This window comes from Tasmannia lanceolata, unplaced genomic scaffold (genome assembly GCF_043159265.1).
Source record: "Tasmannia lanceolata isolate RefF3 unplaced genomic scaffold, GAP_Taslan_0.1 ptg000037l, whole genome shotgun sequence".
NCBI lineage: Eukaryota > Viridiplantae > Streptophyta > Magnoliopsida > Canellales > Winteraceae > Tasmannia > Tasmannia lanceolata.
This window is the reverse complement of record NW_027518714.1, coordinates 61,644,266-61,665,786: the sequence shown is the minus strand read 5'-3', so window position 1 is coordinate 61,665,786 and position 21,521 is coordinate 61,644,266. Positions and strand designations below refer to the sequence as shown.

Sequence of the window (21,521 nt, the reverse complement as noted above, 5' to 3'; positions counted from 1 at the left end):
CACAGACCAGGAGCTATCATCTTCATTTTTCTTGTTTTTGTCAGAAGGATCTAAATCATTTCTCATATTATAAGCAACTGATATAACTAGATGAAAAATAAACACAACAGAATAAATTAAATGGAAGTTACCTGGTCAATGCAAGCAGGAAACAGGTCCAAATTTGTCTGAAGAAGATTCTTTAACGCTGTTTTTGCCAACAAAATCCGGAGGTGGCCACCCCTTTGACGATCCTTTCCAGCATTGGTACGTGTCCCATCCCCAGTGTATTTTGAATAAGATGGAGTTCTTGGGTCAGCTGGAGAGTACCCAAACGGTGCTCGAGAAGCTGGCTCTATGAACAAACTGTTGATCCAAGATATTACTCGGCCACTCATTTTTCTCGCATTATCATCAAAACAAGCTCCATATAACAGAGAGGCCATAGCATTCATGGAGACCCACTGAATTGCCTCTACTTGCTCACTAACCTCTTTATCAAATGATATTTTATCTATGGAGTCCTTTGACCGTCCGTGCTGAGATGATTTATAGCGTTCAACTTCACGGCGATAGTCGCCGACAGTGTCCTGGCCCCATGTACTCAAAGATTCATCACACCAAGAGAGAAGAAGATCGAAAAGCCGCTTTCTAGTTCTAGGATCGAATTTATCAGATCTCGATTCCACAAAATCAGGAGCAAGTGATCTTACAACAGAGGCTAGGGCAAAACGGAGAGGCTGTATTTCCTGGAAACTCTCAGCTGGCGAAGTTACTATCTGTCTGGTTGTTTCTTCAATGAATTTCAAAAAATGTAGACGGAAAACAGGTTTCTGTCTCAGCATTCCAGGCCAGATTTTCTCAGCAACCATACGGTATACATTTGCAATGTGAGTACGTAGTTCTTCGCGGCGGGCCTTTTGAGTCTGTACACATACCGTTAGATGCATTTTAGAATTTTGAATTAACATTTAATATTTTCTAAATGCTAAAAATAGACATGAATGGTTCATCAAAGGAGAACATCTAAAATGTCTGTAGTCCTTCACTAAAGTGATTAGGTTAATAGTAAGCTCCTCATTTTTTTATTTTTTAGGTAATGGTGACCTCTGGTAACTAAAACCAAAAATAAATAAATAAATAATGGCATCGGGTCAACGTGACTACTACTTTCCTTCCAGAACTTAACTCCATTCTCATGGTAACAAGTGGAAAATTATTAAAAATCCTGACATTCTATGGCGAAAATACCAATAACACCTGAAATTTTGAATATGTCTAAGGAAATGAAGAAAATCAATCAAAGATAGGCTGCCACAACTTTTTTTCCTTTTTGAATGGTTTGGTTTCCACAGATTGATTTCAAGAATTCAAGAGAGTTTTCTAAGTCTACAGCCATTGAACATTCATTCAAAAACTTTTGCAAGAGTATATTTGCACAAAACTCCAAGAGTTAATCCAGTCATTCCACGATCAAGAACCATTTACACTGTGGTGCATGGATTTATGTGGTGAAAACAGAGTCTTTTCAGTATTAAACCTGTAATTCATACCTTCCATTTTGGTTTCCCCTCTGTTTCTAAAGAAATCTCTTCAACGAAAGATGCAAGCAAACCAAACATGCTTTCACAAACTTCCAGATGTGAGTGGCCAAGAGCCACGGTGGCAGCATACTGCAACATAAAAAAGAAAAAAGGAAACTCATTCAATTAACCATTGCCTACATATCTCTAAGCAGAAAATACAAGAAAATGTGTAATTAACTTTTCAACTTTATTTTGAAGGTTATAAAGATCTTTTAATAGAACAGAAAACGAGTTACATAGGGGGCAAAGTTTGCCCACATACAACTCAAATGTCAAAACATAATGGGTGAATAGGCAAGAAAGCACCATTTTACAATGTCATGTTTTAATAGAGGGGGGACATAATAATGCCCGTGGATTTAGAAAATTAAGAGTGTTAACAGTCTATTTCACAAGGCTGATTGGCTATGGGCCATCAACAACTACACTTCCTTGATGAAATGAAAATATTAGTATGCACTTACCGTCTGAGCATCAGATCCAGATTTCAGAGATGGAAAAATCAAATGGAAGATCTCTTTAGTTGTTGTGATGCTGCCACCTTCCCTATTATCAGGTGGAGAAGAGCACGCAAACATTGAATACATGAACCACTGGTCCAGTTTGTTTTCAGTATCCTGTGACTGAGTAGCTTTCCCTCCTAACTCTATCGGGGTAATATGAGCAAGCCTCTGTATGACCTCCAATCTGCCATATTATGTACAAAGAGAAATCTTAATTATTTTTCATTTAAAATGAGAGAGTTTTACCCTAAACAAAAAATTAAGCAGCATGACACACTTAAATCCCGATGTACAGTTTTTTTTTTTTTGAATAGTTGTGAAATTTATAACTCTTAGTTTGTAAAAGACTTAGTCACATATTAGCGAAATCAAGACTACAAAACAAAACATGTATGGTCTATACTAAAAAAGCCTGAAGAAATAGGTGAATATCTACTTAACATAAATAAAATTCTTTGCAATGGAAACAATGATGTTTATTCTCTAAAAAAATTGGCAGCTCCAATAATTGCACATCAATGTGATGTCCTTGCCTTGCTTCCTGCACAGAATTTGGGCAAAGTTCACCGGCATATTTGACAAGCTCGGTAAGACAGCGGGCCCATCTGTTCTTATCAGGGCTCTCCAGAATGTATTGAAGCGTCACATCAGGAGGAACTACATCAAACTCCCGTTTCAAATCATATGGACGGCCTGAATCCCAATAGCATGATTGAACAATGTCATCCTGTAGATTATTTACATGAAAAAGTTTTATATTTTCATGCGCTCATAACCCAGAAAATTCCCATTCCTTACACTCCCCGCTCCCCCATCCGTTAACCAAGAAAATAAAAAATAAAAATAAATTGCATTTAAGTATATACAGTCAAACTCACCCCATTTTCTTCCAGAACATCAATAATAAATATCGGTTCAATTTCATTTCTCAGACTATGATCAGATCTTTCATTTATTGAGCTGTCTCTTATATCATTTCTCAAAGCACGAACACAACGCAACAATTCTAGTGCTGTATGCCTTATCTGAACATCCACAGAAGCAAGGAAGATAAGACCAACTGCATCCATTTCTGATGCTCGGAATTCAATTGTTTCTCCTGATTGATACAAAGAGGACGGCTTTTGAAGTGCATTGCTTCCTGGGCTGGGTGGCTTCACAGTTTGCGCATCATATTTTAACCTCTCATCAGATAAACAAGCTCTCCACAACCTCATGAGGTCCACCAGGCGCCCCAATGATGTTTTAATCAGAAGAGGAAACTCGTCAGGTAGCCGCAGGATGAAGTTGGCCATCCCTTTCATCACTGAAAACCGACGGTTGGGAAGAAATCTTACAGTCCGGTTTAGCACCTGCACAGCCTCTTCACGGACACCAGGATCAAGACTTATTCCATGTTGAGGAATAATTTCTGTGATTTTATCGCTTCGGCCTACTTCTTCAATCAGATAAGGTATGCACTTCAGCACCGATCGGAAGAGAGATCCTTGAGATTTTTCCTTGGTGACAGCATCTGGAAAATTTTATATGTTACAATTCAAATTTGTCATTCTCAAGGGCAGCAGTAGCATGGGTTACACACAAAATATTGGCTACGTGAATGTGTCATGCACATGCATAGAGTTACATAAATTTCTGTGAATTAGCAAATTAAAGTTGAATAACAAACAAAAGCAGTATACAACGGATGTCTAGAATTCGCAAATCAGTGATTCTAAAGAGGACATGCATGAAACACATTAATGACAATGATAGTGCCCCAAAACTTTGGCCCGTGAGTGACATGTGAAAAACTTCTCATTCACATTTGAGGAAATTCCAACTTTAGTAGTTCTTGATTTCAATTGTGTTGATTGCAGTATTTGTTGTTGATCTAATATTAAGAGAGCAGGTAGTCACTGTAGTCACTCATAAGACATGACAATGATCAACTGGATAGAGTCATGAAAACTGAGCATAAGAAAATTGGGAAGCCACCATTCAAAAAAAAGAAAAAGAAAAGAAACTTAGGAAACCATTATTCAAAAAAAAAGAAAAAAAGGGAAACCTGGATGTTGGAAAAGCTCCTCTTTTTAGTGTTTGATAATTTGCAAGCACAACCATACTAATGTGTGTTGCCCTTCCGCGAGAAAGCTTCACCAAAACTGAATGACTTAAACTTGATCTTTTCAAGGGAGTGGGAGCTGGATTTTCATTTGTAATCTTTGGATCAATCCTCCAGTATCTTACAAAAATTCATAAATGACATCTTCACATGTATCCCTGGTTTACATGTTGTTTATACATGTCAAAATTGTACTTTTCAGTAGTCTTCTGGTTATATTTTGGAGAAAAAGGAAATCTGCTTTTGGAAAGAGAATGGTCCAGGGAATAATGTCTTCCAAATTCAAATAATATTGCATATTTTGAACTAGATATAAGAATTATGGTTGGGAAAATCTTTAAATGTAGAGAATTTTAAGGGAAATAAGTTTACTCTTGAAAATAAGGGATTTGCTAGGCAATTTCGCGGAAATCCATTTTGCGGCTGGCTTTTGCATATGAGAACAGCCACCTCAGATGAATTAAATGACTACGACAAAATCTGCCAAAAAGTTATCCTATGTGGCTGTTCTCTCATGCAAAAGCCAGCCGCAAAATGGCTTTCCACGAAATTGCCTAGCAAATCCCTTAAAATAATTAAGTACGGCAATTATATTATAGAAAATAAGGATTTATTACTTATAAAGTAATAAAACGAACATCTCAATTGATACCAGAATATGAAGATTCAATTTTCATTATCTTGGTTAAGGAATCAGTATTTTAATTGTTTCCTTGATCAATTACGGGTGAGAGTCATTAGTTAATTTGTTTGGAATTTTTTGTCAAAACACTGCATTTCCTGACTACCATATGTTATTAAGTCTTAATTTACGAAAACTATTACAGCTTGGGAAAAGTAGCATGGTCGTTATTTTAGAGCCATGCTTATGCTTCATTAGTTCTAACAGCCTATCGTGTTATCTAAAATTGAGGACGGAAACATGATATACGCTATGTCTAATTTAAAGGCAGGCTTATCATAAATCAACAGAAAATAAATACAATCTCCCTTTTTCAAACAGCTCATCTAGGTTTCTAGGATAATGTATCTATCAATGTAAACATTTGATTTCTGGAAAACGGCAATGGATACCTTTCTGCACTGATCTATCTGCATTATCATTCCAAATGAAATTGAAAAAAGGACAAAGCTAATCAATGGTTACATAAAATGTTAAACCAAATGATGCATAACAACGCAACTGAGTTCAGAAGTAGTTAATCCACCAGCTAGAAGACTTCTATAACAAGACAGTTGATATCATCCCCCTTGAACAGTTTTCGGGAGTCATTTCCATGACAATATTTTTTGCATAAACAAAACCCAACCTTAAGAATCAGAATATCAGCTAAAACTTATTACCTATTGTAGTCTTGGAAGAAGTAAGAAGAGCCTGACTATAGGTTCTATGACAAGACCGTAGGATTGACTCAATCGCAGCCTTCACTTTTGGAATGTAGGGGCCGATATCAGGACCTTCCAATGCAATAACACATAAATCAAATTGGTGCTGACATGAATAATCATTTGGACTAAAGGAATGAAAACTCAAATGAGAATCGGATATAAGGTTCCTACGGGCAGGTATTAATAACCTCTGAATATATCCAAACCTGCATGGCTACTTGAAGGAGACATGACAATAGCAAGCAAAGAACGTAGCCCGATAACCTTTGCTTCACTTAAACTGTCAGACTTCAACAACTCTAGTATCATGTGATTCATGGAAAAATTTAGGTTACTTTCCGCTATAGTCACACAGAACTCAACAAGTTTATCATGCTGGACGTCCTGAGTTAGCAATCCTTTCTTCAAAAATGTGAGCAACTGTGAGGTTACACTGTCTAAATAATCCCACACACGATTCCTTGGTTGGTAATCAGCATAAACATTTAAATAAAATCTCACAACCCGATGAAGACAGTCCAATGCCATAGAGCGGTGGTTCTTGTCCTGCACACAGAATAGGACTGCATCAAAGGCTGGTGATGATTAAAGGAAACCACATCCTACCCTCGACTAAACGGAGATGCACAAGAGGCATAAAAGAACAGGAAGAATTATTAATTTGAAAAATAAATCATCCCACCGACCACCCGACTAGGTGGAATATATCAGATATACTGAACTTACTCTAAGGTGCTTGTACAAGTGCTCCATATGAAAACTAAAGTTATTATTGAATGTTTGTGGATCGCCAAGACAAAGAAGAAGGGTCACCAAGGGGTAGCCAACCTGGAAAAAGATAGTATCTTTAGTAAGGAAAAGACTTCCGAAATAATAAACATCAACATTGAAGGATGTGAAACAGAAAAAGAAAAAAGTAAAAAAAAACTCCATAGCACACACTTAAAGCAGCATCAAATAAAGAATTTCAAGGAACACCCAACGAGCATACACAAACAAATCCAGATAAAAGATGGAACAGTATCAAAACCTTTGAGGCACATTATGCCAGATTTTGTAGAACTTTCCTGAGCAAGGTCCAAGGGAATACTTGTATCCAAACTTATGAAGCCACGAACCGAACAACTTTCTAGAAAGTTAAGGCTTGCATATTTGAAGGTTCCATTTATACCTTTCATATACTTCAATTGCCTAAGCCAAGTGAAAAGATCAAGGAAGCATGATTCTTCCCTGGGAGCCTTCGATTCCCGCTCTGGCAACCTTGAGCAGGATTCTTCCCTGGGAGCCTTCGATTCCCGCTCTGGCAACCTTGGAAAAGATTCATAGAAACTACCAAAGGTAGCACATGATACATCACAACCCACATATCTTTTTAAGCATAAAATAAGATCTTATTAAATTATATTGTGTTTATTAAGTAGGTAGCATATTATACAATCCGGCTGCTTTAGGCATGAGAGATAGAGTGAGGTCCACACAACATCAGGGCAGCAATTAGAAATAGAGTATGAATGAAAAAATAGGTAGCAAATATAACTTGGAAAGAAATAATCATAGCTTTAAATTTCGTTCGAAATCCGAAATTTTGGACTGAAATCATCAAAACCGAAATTTCAAGAAGTTTTAAAAAAAAAAAATATTTTTACAAAATTTCAGCGGAAATTACCGAAATTTCAGCCGAAGAATTTCCGAAATGATTAATTAATTATTTTTTTACCGGATTTCGGCCGAAATTTCGGATTGGGCCAAGGCCGAAATTGGGACCGAAACTGAAATTTAAATCCATGGAAATAATCATAAGAAATGATCTATGATCAAATAGAGAACTATAATTTAGAAGTTGAACTTAGCAACATAATGCTTTACAAGCCAATTAGATACAAAAAAGGCCAGATATGGAGAGGTAAGTGCGGTAAATAGAATGAAATAGAAATTATAACTGATTAATAAGATTTTAGAGAAAATAGCCAATAATTGGAACAAACAAAATGCTTTTGATTTCATTTGAATGTCACTGATTTTACAAGACAAAAAATTACACCTATGTTTCGAACAAATAATATTTACATCTATTACTACTGTTAGGTTGGTAGGTGCCACAATTTCCACAATTGAAAGTATTATCTAGCCAAGATGGTAAGTGTTGGAGAAATAGCATCACAGGAAATTGACCAGGAACTTTTTGAGTTAAGAAAATAATGTCTCAGATCCACTTACGGCTATGTGTTTGCTCTGCTTCTCCATCCAATGCATAAGTTGTCCTCGTATCCGAGCAACAGCTTCATACCATAGAGTCAAAGCAGGATCCACACCCGATGGGGGCCACTGGCTTTTTCCACCGTCTGCAAGTGGCGCTAGAATGCTTGAAAGCATATTGCATAGGGCATGATGGAGTTCACTTTTCCTTTTATGTGGGGTTCGATTGAGAGGGTTTGCTTTTGCTACAAAGGAAGCTGATGCATTAAGCCCACCCTCAGTCTTAACCTAAATTTCAATTAAAAATGTCATCAGGCTATATCACTTTCCACCAAAGATTAATGGTGAAAATTAATTCAACGTAATGATGGTATCAGATTATCACTCTATGATACGAACAGATATGAAAGAAATCCACTGCTTGGTATAAACTCAAAAGCATGAGACATCTAAAATCAAAGGACTTTAAAGTCTCTAGACTTTCAATAATAAATTAAGTTACAATTACTCTGAAGCCAGTGCGAGAAAGAAGAAGGGAGAATAAATAAGTTTCAAATCACAGAAATGCTAATTGAGACACTTTGACAGGGATAAGGGTGTTTAAAACCAAATGTTGATGATAATTCCAGCTGAATGAGAGATGTATCTGCAGTTTAGAATAGCTTATAATGCATGAACAACATAAATAATCCCCTTGATACAGTAAAATGTATGATCCTTCAAAGAATGACTTACTGGCATGATGATAAATTGATAACAGAACAATCGTAATAGAAACTCGCCATTTCTATGTAATTCTAAAGAAGGATTTTTAATTCCATCTGAAGAGAACAGAAACAAAACTAGGCGTCTAAACCACTTTGACTGGGCAAAATACTAGAAAAACACATTTCAAAGGGCAACCTATCAACCTTATTTTTTAGCCATTTTAACCATCATATAGAATTTTGAAGGGCATTTTCCATCCTCTTCCATCCACAAAGAAGAAAACCCCTATATAAACACATCTAAGCCCTCTCTTCTTCTTACTTCTTCTACCAACCAACCTTTGTCTCTCACACTAATCCCTAATCACCTCACTTCTTCTACTACTTTCTACTCATCTTTACTAATCTCAAAGATCAAAGGGTATTTTCACCATTCAAACTCCAAAGGCTTCCACTTCTAATATACATACATTTTCAAAATTCAAAAGGAGGCTTGGAAGTGGAGGAGCCATTTCTTCACAATTCACAACGGTATACATACATATACCTATACATACATATTCAAAAGAGGTACCCTGTATACCTTACTTTAATGTTTTAAGTGATAATATGTGTTTTTTTAATATTTGGTTCATATAATTGTTTCTTATATTTTTCTAGCATTTTTTTGGATTTATTTAAAAAAAATTAACTATTAAAAAAAAAAAAAAATTCTTCGATCATAGTGACTTTTCTGAAACAAAATGCCAAAACAGCTAAAATAGTGAAAAGTTCCGTTCCGCTGACCAAAATGAAGCAGCGAACGAAACAGAATCGACAACTTAGAGTTGGCATAAGAAGGTTGAAATAGGTACGGTTTATAATTAGAAACAGTTTAGGACTTTGCTATATCTAAAATGTTTCTATATTTGTTTTGAAAGAATTCTACTTTGTTAACGAAAGGATTTTAATGTCAGAAAGTGCTTACAAAAGGGCCATTATGTTTGTTTCCAAGAAGGGAAGTGTTTTAGAGGTGAAAAAAGTATATCTACATGATGAAGACACTCACTTTGGGGAGTTTTGACTACTTACGAATTTGAAGTTATTGCATGGATTGTTACTCTTTCTTTGTTGTTTCTCTTTTGGGGGCAGTGCCATATCTTACTTTCCTGGCATTTATTGAGGTATGCATTTGGAGGGTTGAATTTAAGTTGAAACTGGTGATTGTTGTTCTACTTTTGCTGCACTAATCATGTTTAACCATGTCACGCAGTGGGTTGCTGGCTCCAAGTTATTTTCTGGTACATCATGCTTTAAATTAAGAAGGCTATGGGATTATTACAGGACCAACGTAGGGGTTAGGGACACATGGATCCCTCAGTGGGCTCCCACTCCTTTTGGACCCTTTAAATTGAAATTTGATGGTCCTAGCATTGGTAATTCCCATCCCACCTGCTTGTGGAGGAATAATTCGAGACCACAAGGGCAATGTCAAGCTTGCTAAGGTCCTTCTTGGTACTAAAGATTCTAATGAGGCAACTGATATGGGTCTTAAAAGGGAGTCAAGGCGTCAACTTATGGTCTCGTGCCATTAGGATCCTTTGATTGTGGAGGTGATTCTAGCAGCATTATCAAGTGGATACATGCGAAGAAAGGCATACCTCGGCGCATTGAGGATTACTTTGATGAGATCATGGATCGTTTGGAGGGCTATCAAGTTTCATTCATACTCACCATTCAGCCAATGAGGAATCATTCCAAGGAGGATGTCTCTAGACCCCCTCTTATCTCTTTCGCTTCCTTCCTGATTGTATTGGGACCATAGCTGGGTTGTTTTGCGGTTTTTTTTTTTTTTGAAAATTGACATATCTATTGATAATAACAAATATACAGAACTTCGGGACCAGTAGTCCCACCCCATTACATCATAAAAACACCAAAGCAAAATAGCCCATATATGTACTACCCCAACAAAACAATCCAAGATTTAAAAGACACAGATAAAGGAAGACTTGATACGTGAAAGTCCAACATTAATCGGGCCCAAATTCGCCATCAACTCTGAGGTCTTTCTTCCAAAAGAACCAGAGTGGAGACCAAAAAACACTATACCCCCCTGTAGCGAAGGACCACGGTCCCTCAAGCACACTTGGTAATGTTATTAACTTATTATACCATCCTTTTCCAATTAGTAAGAATGAACAAAACTTCCAAAAAACACCAACTAGGACCACCATCTCCGCACTCTCACAAAAATCATCACAATCAGTGCTTCCTAAGACACTGTCAACGCCCATGGGCCAGGAAATGCTTTATCTTTTCAGGGCCTTGAGTTCCCCTACTGCCCTTACCCCGAATCTTCCCCTCTTTTCCCCGGCATCACGCCTCTCAATTTCATTGAACATTTTCTTAGTTTGGTCCACGTCTTCTTCATAATCGATCCCTAAAAAATTTCCAATTTTCGCCTTTTCATCAAACTCTTCCAATTGCATCTCGTCTTCCTCCCCCTCCGATGGTACATTATCGGCCTTGTTTAGACACGATTTAATGTTGACACTAAGTTCCGCATCCTGGGAGTCACGAGAAAGCCCGGTTTCGCTGACCTCAATCACCTTTTCACTTGTGCCCTCAACAGGTTCTTCTTTCCGATTCTCTTCTTCCACTGACCCTTCCTCCATCTCTTGTTTTTTATTTGCTTTAACGAAGGGCAGTTCAAAGGTCAGGACACATACCTCATCCAGAGACTTTTTACCTGTAAGTTCCTCCAGTTCCTTTTCTTTCCCTTTTGCCTCCTCTTGCGGCTTCCTCCATTTGAGCTTGAGGTATTCCTGTGCCACTTCATCCCTGTAGAAGAGATCCTGCCGCTTCCTTCTTTTCTTACTGCTCTGCCAAGTCCTCTTGAAAGGTCTCTTTCCATCCATGCCCAAAAAATTTTCCCCTCCTGAGGTCAGGCCCTTTTGCTTAGGTAGTCCGAAAACTCCCCATCATTCGACGATGAGGAATCGTCAGAGCAATCTAAATTTTCTAACATCGTCAGGGCTGTTTTGATGCTTTTAATCCTCTTTGCTTTTCTCTTGTTTCTTTTTCTAATAAATATTCACTATCATTAAAAAAACACACAACTAAAGTACTACAATCAGTTCTCTTATTAACTCTGACCTACAACACTCATGACAACTTCACGTAAAATATTTCAAATTCATAACAATTTATTTTTAAGGATATAAGTAAACAAAATAGAGTTTAAGAAGATCACTGGCAGTCATAACTCCAAGTTCTAACTCAGAAAACAAGTCTTGGGTTTACTGGATAAAACTAAGTAGGCACATTTTATTGGAAAGCAATCAAGGCAGGCAAAGCTACCTGTAAATTTTATAAGGAAGCATGTAGCATTAACAGTCTCTAGGTCCTACGTGATAGCAAAAGCAATAACAGAAAAGCACTGGGATGAAAAAAATTTCACCTGCAGTTACAAGTCTCAAGCACATGACAACAAAATGAAACCAATAGTAACACGTACCCCCAGTTTAAGGTAGCGCATCCCATTAATTATACTAAGTGTCTCACTTCTGGCAGCACTGGTGTCAATACGGCGAGTATTTAGCTCCATAAAAAAGCGTTCGGTCACAACGCTAAACCTATAAGGAACAGAAAAGAGCAAAAATATTATTAGCTACTCAGATAACTCTTTGTTCTGAATGAAGCTATAAATAACATGCAAACCTCTCCCAAGTTTCACATCCAAACCTCTATAATATTGATGACTGCAATCCACCATTTTGGGATAGAAAGCATCTATTATCTCAAAACAGAGAGCATCATTTGGTTTTAGGTCATCACCGCCTTTCCTTTTAAGTTATTTTTTTCATTTGATCTGTTAAAGTGAGAACTCAGTAGGAAATACCGAGATACCAATACAAAGAAACTTCAGAAAGTAGAAAAGGCATACAACTAGGCAACAATCTCCATTTGTAATGTTTCTGATAGAGACTTCTACGCTCAAATGGAGAAATTACATTTTAACCAATCCAGGAAAATGCCTTGCAGACAGATGTGAATATGTGATTACTATAGAGAGAACACACATACATCCAATTGCCTAACTCCATTGCAATTGTAAGCCCCGTCTGTCACATTTTAGAGCTTAGGAATTTCATGGTTGTACCAAATCACAACGAGAACATGCAACAAATTTGGCCATGTCAAAATGAAAACCAAGTTTAGGGACTTCGTGGAAATTAAAAATCTTGATGATTGAATGAGGGTATGGGAGATTGAACACGAAACAATTTGTGCTGTGGTTAGTGAGAGAGGAAGGTATTTTATGAACATAAAACTGGGGTGGGGTATTGATCCACTTTGATTGTGCTGAAGAGCCTAATTCAGCATCACTTCAGCTTTGGTACTTAGGCACATCCCACATAATATACCATACAACCATGGCAGATGGATTAACCTATGTTCTCATTACCCATCGATATTTAAGTTAGTATTCCCCCAAGTAAAAACAAAGCCTCAAATTTCAAACTAATTTGATTTTGGAGGATCTGTAGTTATAAATGGTAGTACCATCCAGTGATGTTTTATGGACTAGAACCAAAAAGCAACACCGAAATAAATGCATATATTGCAATCTAGAAGTGGGGAAAAACAAAAGAACATAATTGCAAAAAAAAAAAAAAATGGCAGAGAAATAAATACTTGCAATTAAAAATTCAGTAGTACACAAAAAAGCAAAAGAAATAGTTTCTTATGGTTATATACCTGATCAGTGATAAAGCGCCTAGGAGTTGTGCAACTAGGTCTAAAAGGAGCCCTCGCAAATCAACCAATGAAGGGTAATCAACTTGACTCACAACCCTGTAATCAGTAATGGGTCGAGTTAATGCCCAGAAATAATTATGCATAAATATTTTAAGATTGTTACTAGAAATGTTTCACTAACAAATATAATAAATATTCAAAAAGGCTCATAGGATTCAATCTACAACTTTCACATCGTACTGTTAAACCTATAATCATTGAGCGTGTCATGAACTAAATTAGAAGTGGAAGGTTTCAAAGAAAAAAGATAAAAATGTCAGAACTCGGTCAAATATGAAGCAAAGGTGATGGTTGCTGTTAAAGTATAAAAGATTAAATAACGCCATCCCAACAGCTTAAGCTTTTGGAGTAATCTAGTAGTTTCACATGCTATCAGAGCAAATGCTTGAGTTCAAACCTCCCGGATAGCAAAAATCCACATGCAATGGGCAAACCCAAAAGAGGGGCCACATGTGACATGTGTAGGCCAACCCTAGAAAGAGGGGCCACACGTGAGGGGGAGTGTTAATCTATAAAAGATTAAACAACGCCATCTCTAACAGCTTAAGCTTTTGGAGTAAACTGGTAGTTTCACAGTTTCAATGCACTAGAATCTTTCAAGAAATGCTTCCTTTACATGACTAATGAAAATTTCATTGCCCAAAACATCTGATCCACAGAATATGGCTACGATTACCATAATTCCGAATTATAAACATCAAGAAAAAATAAACAGAAGTCAACCTTCTAAGATGGACTGGATAAAGATTAAAAAAAAAAGCAGATTTTACTTTGTTTGCTCCCTGTTCAAGCCCTAGATAATTCCATTGAAGATGACCACACTTGTAAGTTCTGAATCACAAAGGCAATACAGGATTTCCAAAACAATTGCCCTGGCTCAACACATGATTAGTATCAGAGGCCACCCAACGCGAAAGCAGAAAATTGAACATAGAAAGGCTCCCTGAAGGGTGATATGCACTGATATATGGAACTTAAACAGGATGACAGCAAATCAGAACTCCATTTGGGAGTCGGTGGATGAATGATAAGTGTTGGAACTTTGAAGGGAACTTCAAGAGCCAAATGCTTTACTTCAAACTTCAAAGAACTCTCTATCACACTGAAGTATACAGTATTACAATCATTAATTACCATGTTTGAGCCCGTAAACACAGATATTTACGTGAATTACCCAGACATAGGAGCATAGTTACAAAAAGGCCATTTTTTGTGAAAAACACGGAAAAACCATCTCTTAATCAAGCCGTAATAAAATTTAAAATGCATATAAAATAACAATTTGTATATAAAACAAATTAATCATATATTTTCCAAGTAAAATGAAATTAAAACAAAATTGTTTTTTTATATAAAAAAGATAAACCCTAATGCGTGATTGCATGTACGCTAACCCCCATCTCTTAATCAAGCCGTAATAAAATTTAAAATGCATATAAAATAACAATTTGTATATAAAACAAATTAATCATATATTTTCCAAATAAAATGCAATTAACACAAAATTGTTTTTTTATATAAAAAAGATAAACCCTAATGCATGATTGCATGTACGCTAACCCCACCCCCCACCTCCACCCCCTCTTTCCCACCAATCCCCAATCGCAAAGAGTCTTCCCTCTCCCTTCCCTTTTCCTTCCCGTGTTTCACTTCTATTCTTGTTCTTGCTTTTGTTTCTCCTATTCATGTCGCTTCTCCGATTCCTTCATCCGACGAGTCTAATCTTCATATTTCCCTACACGAAATGTGTGTGCATTGCTCATCCTATTTCTAACTTTGTCTCTTATGATTCCTTGACTCCTCCAAACCATGCTTTTGTGGCTTCTATTTCCTTCAAATGGCTCAAGAGAGAGAAACAAGGCTAGACTCATTGCTAAGGGTTACACACGGACGTATGGTATAGATTACTAGGAAACCATTGCTCATGTAACAAAGATATATTTCCACGTGGGTCATTTTTATCATTGGTTGCACATTTCTTATTGTTGTTGTAGCAGTTAGATGTGAAGAATGCATTTTTGAATAAAGAACTTCAAGAAGAAATCTATATGGTGCCTTCCCTAGGATTCAAGGCTCCTAATAGCGAAGGAAAAGTAAGCAGGTTGAAGAAATAAATATATCGGTTGAAAGTCTTTGAGGGCCTGGGTAGAGAGATTAAGTTGAGAAGTGAAGAATTGGGGCACTTCTAGAGCCATGTTGATCACACCCTCGTTATCGAGAGAGAGAGAGAGAGAGAGAGAGAGAGAGAGAGAGAGAGAGAGAGAGAGAGAGAGAGAGAGAGAGAGAGAGAGAGACCATCATTAACTGCATTGATTGTTTATGTGAATCATATTGTGGGAACACGAAATTCACCTCCTGAGGTGAGAAAGTTGGTGGGCATTCTTAGCAAAAGAATCAGAAATCAAGGATTTGAAACGACTAGTATAATTATTATTTTTTTTAGGAAGTAGCGATTTTATTCCATATCTAAGGATAATTTTTTATTTGGAACAACTAGGATATTTTCTGGATATTTAAGTTGCAAGGTCCAAGAAGGGTATCTTAATTCCGCAAAGGAAGTACATTCTGGACGTAAGGATACATCATACATGGAAGCTTGGGGCTGAAGATGTAGATACATTGATTGATCCCAATCACGGGTTAAGTGAAAGTGATGGCGGACTCCTACCCAACAAAGAGTTGTTTTAGAGATTGGTTGAACATTTCCTTTACTTATCTTTTATCTGGCCCGATATTACATACGTCGTCAGTGTGATTAACCAATTTATGCATGCTCCATTAGTTCTTCATTCAGAGGTAGCAGAGAGGGTGCTGAGGTATCTAAATGGCTCTCTAAGAGTGGGGATTTCTCTCTCAGAGAGAGAGGGGGGGGGGGGGGGGGGATTCCTACCTAACAAAGAGTTGTTTCAGAGATTGATTGAACGTCTCCTTTACTTATCTCTTATCGGGCCTGATATTACACATGCTGTTAGTGTGATAAGTCAGTTTATGCATGCTCCATTAGTTCATCATTCAGAGGTAGCAGAGAGGGTGTTGAGATATCTAAATGGCTCTCTAGGTCTAGGTAGGGGTGCAACTTGGGCGGGCTCAACCCGAACCTGACGGGTTCAACCTGGGAAAAAGTCGGGTTGGGTTGAGTTCGGGTTCGGGTTCGGGTTCAGGTTCGGTTTTCTCAACCTGGGTTGAGTTCGGGTTGGGTTTGGGTTGAGGGCTTGGGCGACCCGACCCGAGTGAACCCGACTTTTTTAATAATTTTTTTTATTTTTTAAGCTAAAAATCTCGGGTTGGGTCAGGGTCGGGTTGGTAAAAAGGGTTCCTCAGGTCGGGTCGGGTCGGGTTGAACCTTGTCGGGTTCGGGTTGACCAAATGGTTGCTCGGGTCGGGTTCGGGTTGGCCTCAACCCGACCCGAGTTGCACCCCTATCTCTAGGAATAGGGTTGTTGTTTTCTAATCATGGTCGTCTTCATGTGGAGACATTTATTGATGCCGGTTGGGCATGTATTGTAGATGATATTCTACTAGTTATGGTACCTTTGCGGGAGGTAATTTAGTTAATTAGAGGAGCAAGAAATAACCAGTTGTTGCCAAATCAAGTGATGAGGCTAAACATAGGACTATGACCCATGGAGTTGCCAAGTTACTTTGGCTAAGGATTATTCTATATGATCTGGGAGGGAAGATAGAAAGGCCTATGCAGCTTTACTGTGACAATAAAGCTATTATTAAGATAGCTCATAATCCAGCTCAGCATGATCATAACAAACAATATAGAGATTGGCAAGGTCTTTGTTCGAGACAATTGCTTCCAAAGATATATATTTGCCAATTGTAAAGACATAAGATCAACTTGCAGATTCCATAACTAAAGGGGTTGTCAAACCCAAGTTAGTCTTACCGTTTAAAAAAAAAAAAAAAAAACCCAAGTTAGTCTCTTGTGCAACCTGGGCATGATCAATATTTATGCACAAAATTGAAGGACAGTGTTGCTGTATTTCACACTATAAGGTAACCATCACATGTGACGTGTCACTATTCACATAAATAGTAACTCATGAATAGTGAAACCCTATTTATAGTGTTTGTCCATATATTATAGACATAAGGGGTCGTGCAGTTCTTACTTAAACCTACAACTCCCTTCCTTTCCTCTCTTCTCCTCCCTTTCTTCTTCTCTCTTCTTCCCACCTTGATTCGTTTATCTAGCTAAATCGCAACTATATTTAAGGGCAACAATGAACTTAGATGTACCAACAAACATCTTCCTTTTTCTTTCCTTCCACGATGTCCAAAGAAGGAAAATAAGGCAATGGTTATAACGCAAATTTCCCCCAGTCGGCTCAAAAGCCTAAACACCTTGGCCAACGATTTAGGCATTGACCATGCCACATCAAATAGAGAGAATAAGAATATCCACATGTAACTGGTGATCAAACAATGGATCAGCAGATAATTTTTTTTTGAAAATATAGGATCAGCAGATAATCAACCGACTATGCCAGCAACGCATATGGAACAATGGTTAATAATGACCCACATATAGTGAATAAGATGGTCCAAAGTCCAAATTTAGTACAGGCAAGTGGTCCAATAGAAAACCGTGATCCAAGGAGGTGCTGGGATAACGTATCGTTCATTATGCTGTTTTGTTATTGTTTTAATATCCAGCTTATATGAATTAGGACTTGGGAAAATTAGCTGATATGCAAGGATGTTAATCACGAACCATTCAAAGAAAAAAAAGGGTTGATAATCACAAAGATCATGAGAAGGTAAATTGGACAGGCTTCACAATCAGAATTGTAGTAAAAGCCAATGGCTCACAGCCACTTGGTGGATTTGGCTATTTTCAATGGAAGTGGAATGATTCTTTGTGTCAAGCGGTGTATATAAGCAGTCCAGTTGGAAACTAAAACAGAATTGGTAAAACAGATAAATAATAGAATATATAAAAGAATGACCAAACTCATTTATGGGGTCCTCACCTGTCAGCATTGATTAGCCAATCGAACACAAAATTTTCGAGTCCTGACCAAAGCTTTTCTGCAACACGGAAGAAACTAAGACTGAATTTTAGAACAGAAAAAAGAAAGAGCAGTAAAGCCATATTTTCATACAAAGAAATCCAAATCTGATTGAAGCAAATATAAAAACCATAAAGTCCCTCCGGCGGGCAGCACTCCACAAAGCGAATGCAGGCAGAACAAAATATGCACTCCACTGCAAGCTGTTTTGAGGGTAGAGTCAAAATTAAATTTAAGAATAAATCAGGGGCACTTTCTTCTATCAGGAAAATAAAGTTATATAATTATAGGGCTGATATTGGCACTATCATGTTTTGATAATTGCACCAACGCATCTTGTCTTTTATTATTTAAACAGCTGTCAAAGGTTATTGAAGTTCACAAAAAGCTCTCATAAGCTAATTAAAAAGAGAAGACAAGCCGAGTTTGTGCAATTATTAAATCATGGTAGTGCGAATATCAGTAACCTAATTATATAATGCTCATATCCACAAGCACAATTACACAATAATAATATTTTTATTTCAGAAAACTTACTGAACTGTGATATATATACAAGACATGCACATATGTGCATAACAGTAAATGCATGCAAAACATATATGCATGTATAGATATAGGACATATGTATGTGTACAGTTATAATCACCTATGGAGGCACACAGATCATACATTGACATGTTTTGGAAAAACATAAAGATTAATTGCATCACTCCTACCCAGAGAAAAAGAGTTAACTTGCTTCTTTTCTAGATTTGCATAGTGTCAAACACTGCATAGCACGAATTTTCTAGTCTCAAGCATGGTTTCAAATTTCGGTTTCAGAATGCGTTCGGTCCTCACCAAAACAGAGATTTCAGCCAAAATCCGACGAAATCAATTAAAACAGTATTTTATTTCATACAAAATTTCGGCAGAAATTTTGGGAAAATATTATTTAATTAATAAAATCGAGATTTTTGGGCAGATTTCCTTGAATTTCGGATGAAATTTCAGAAAAAGGAAATTTCGACCGAAATTTCAAAATTTCAGCCAAAAAATGTACCGTTTCAGGAATACCTAATTTTGGTTTTGGTCTTGGCCGAAATCTGAAATTTCGGTCCAAAATTTCGGATTTCGGCCGAAATTTAAAACCATGTTCTCAAGTAATATGTTGCACATTTGTGTTTTTCCTGTCTTCTTTTATCATTCTTTCAATATAGCAAGGAAATGAAGCCAAATTAATTATAAAAGCTGCAGACACAGAAATGTCAATAACGGCTACCTTATACGCAAATATGTGCCCACGAGAATAGTCCACTTTATAAATTATGAAATATAGAGTATCCATATGAAACCCTTTGGTTCCATAAGACATAAGGAATTATGTAAAGAGTAAGAATGCAAACCTTTTTCTGAAAGGTAGAGGCATCATTTGCACCCTTTGGAGATTCACTGCAACGCATCCAAGAAAATTTCATAAATATTTAAAAATAAGTAATTTTATAAAAGTAGCCACAGCTACAATCAACAACAGTGTGCAGGAAATAAGCATTATAAATATGCAAGCGCCCAACTAATAATATCTAAAATCAAGTCATAGTTATCTATTAAAAAGTTTTAAAATTAATAAGGCAGATTTCATGAGAGTTTTAATGTATTTTACTTAAATAGATCAATAACTTCTGTGGCTTGTGTTAATGACTTCCAAGATTAAAAAAAAAGTTGACACGAAAACACAATATGAAAAGAAAATTCAAAACATTTCTATGCACACAGGAGATTCCTAACAAATTCTTTGTGGATAGTAAAGTTAGGGTTTGATCAAGGTCAAGGGATACATCCACTTTACTATTATTTTCACTGGTTGAGCAAGGAAGTTCCAAATTGAAGAGAGAGAGAGAGAGAGAGAGAGAGGTAACATTTTTTGGGAATGGTAATCAAGGTCCAGAGATACAGACATCATTTTTTGGAATGGTAATAAAAACATGTCTGTTGGCAAAAATGGTCGCAACTAAAACACAATCATACCCTACACCATGGTTTTAAATTTCGTCCGAAATCCGAAATTTCGTTGGAGACCGAAACCGAAATCAGTAATACCTGAAACGGTAGTTTATTTCGGCCGAAATTTCATTTCAGTCGAAATTTAGCTTATCCCGAAATTTAAGGGATTTCACGCAAAAATCTCGATTTTTTAATATTAACCCGAAACTTCAGCCGAAATTATGTGCGAAAATTTTTTTTTGAAATTTCAGCAGAAATTTCTGTTTCGGTAAGGACCGGAACGCATTCTGAAACCGAAATTTTGAAACCATGCCCCACACCTCACACCACTCTCGATCAGACTTGATCCTCAGACTATCGATGGGCTTCCTTAATATTATTGAAGTGTTGTCTTTTAGTAAAATGGCACTCAGAAGTCAGCACGACCATACCAAACTTCTATTTTCTATATAGGGAAGCAAAGGAACCCGCTTACCACCTTTTCATTCATTTTAAGGTACATGTTCACAAATGCTCTGGAGTCTTGGGTGTTCCCCACCTCAATTTTGGAGCGATTTTGAGAAGAAATTTGTTTTGTTTTGGGATTAGTGCAAAATTTTATGGAAGAGAAGATCATGCCTTGGAAGAAATAAAAGGATCTTTGAGAATAAAAGTTTTCCCATTGGGAAATTGGAGAGTGATATCAAGCTCCTAGGGCCATTATAGGAAAAGAGTTCTACGGATTTTCAATTGGAGACCTCTTGTGAAAGTGGAAAGAAATCATTTGGAGTTCTTAGAGTGAGAAGAAAGTAAGGATGTGTTCTTTAACATTAAAAAAATGCATCTTTCACTTTTTCAGCTCCAGTGAGGAACGAGAATGGCAGAATTGCATTCAGAAACCCCAACCCACTTAACCAATTTCTTCGATTTCCAACTATCAAGTGATCGAGTGGCAAGAAAGTTGGATTTGCATTGAGTGCTCGAAGTAAAGCAGAGTTGCTCCAAGCAATTCTGTTCCGCTCGTTTCTCTCGCTTCGAAGTTCGGGGAATGAGAAGCATTGAAGAACTCAACCAAAAAGGCTAGATGTTTTCTCTTCCTAGTTGAAATTCAATGGGAGTTCAACAGGTAGCAGGTGGTGTCTTCATCTTTGTGAATAAACTAGCATTCTTGGCCCATGCTATGCATGGGTGTAAAATATTGGGCCCCACCCCCTCAAAACATGGTGTAAAATGGTGGGCCCCATCTTTACTTGGGTGGATATCATGGA

General features: G+C 37.1%; 1 protein-coding gene across 3 annotated transcripts in view; it reads right to left on the bottom strand.

Moving 5' to 3' along the window:
- The window catches only part of LOC143862083 (ARM repeat superfamily protein), a 32,623-nt gene that overhangs the window by 4,042 nt on the left and 7,060 nt on the right, over nucleotides 1-21,521 (bottom strand). The window contains exons 3-16 of one of the 3 annotated variants that reach the window (XM_077373082.1): nucleotides 19,677-19,722; nucleotides 18,419-18,491; nucleotides 18,250-18,307; nucleotides 13,208-13,303; nucleotides 11,964-12,081; nucleotides 7,779-8,045; nucleotides 6,288-6,389; nucleotides 5,750-6,107; nucleotides 5,517-5,630; nucleotides 2,947-3,581; nucleotides 2,602-2,795; nucleotides 2,030-2,252; nucleotides 1,533-1,652; nucleotides 132-905 (exon numbers count right to left, since the gene is read on the bottom strand). In XM_077373082.1, the coding sequence (XP_077229197.1) occupies nucleotides 132-905; nucleotides 1,533-1,652; nucleotides 2,030-2,252; nucleotides 2,602-2,795; nucleotides 2,947-3,581; nucleotides 5,517-5,630; nucleotides 5,750-6,107; nucleotides 6,288-6,389; nucleotides 7,779-8,045; nucleotides 11,964-12,081; nucleotides 13,208-13,303; nucleotides 18,250-18,307; nucleotides 18,419-18,491; nucleotides 19,677-19,722 (3,178 nt within the window). Of the gene's footprint in view, nucleotides 1-131; nucleotides 906-1,532; nucleotides 1,653-2,029; nucleotides 2,253-2,601; nucleotides 2,796-2,946; nucleotides 3,582-5,516; nucleotides 5,631-5,749; nucleotides 6,108-6,287; nucleotides 6,390-7,778; nucleotides 8,046-11,963; nucleotides 12,082-13,207; nucleotides 13,304-18,249; nucleotides 18,492-19,676; nucleotides 19,723-21,521 lie in introns of all 3 variants that reach the window. The other 2 variants (XM_077373080.1, XM_077373081.1) reach the window with 2 other exon arrangements.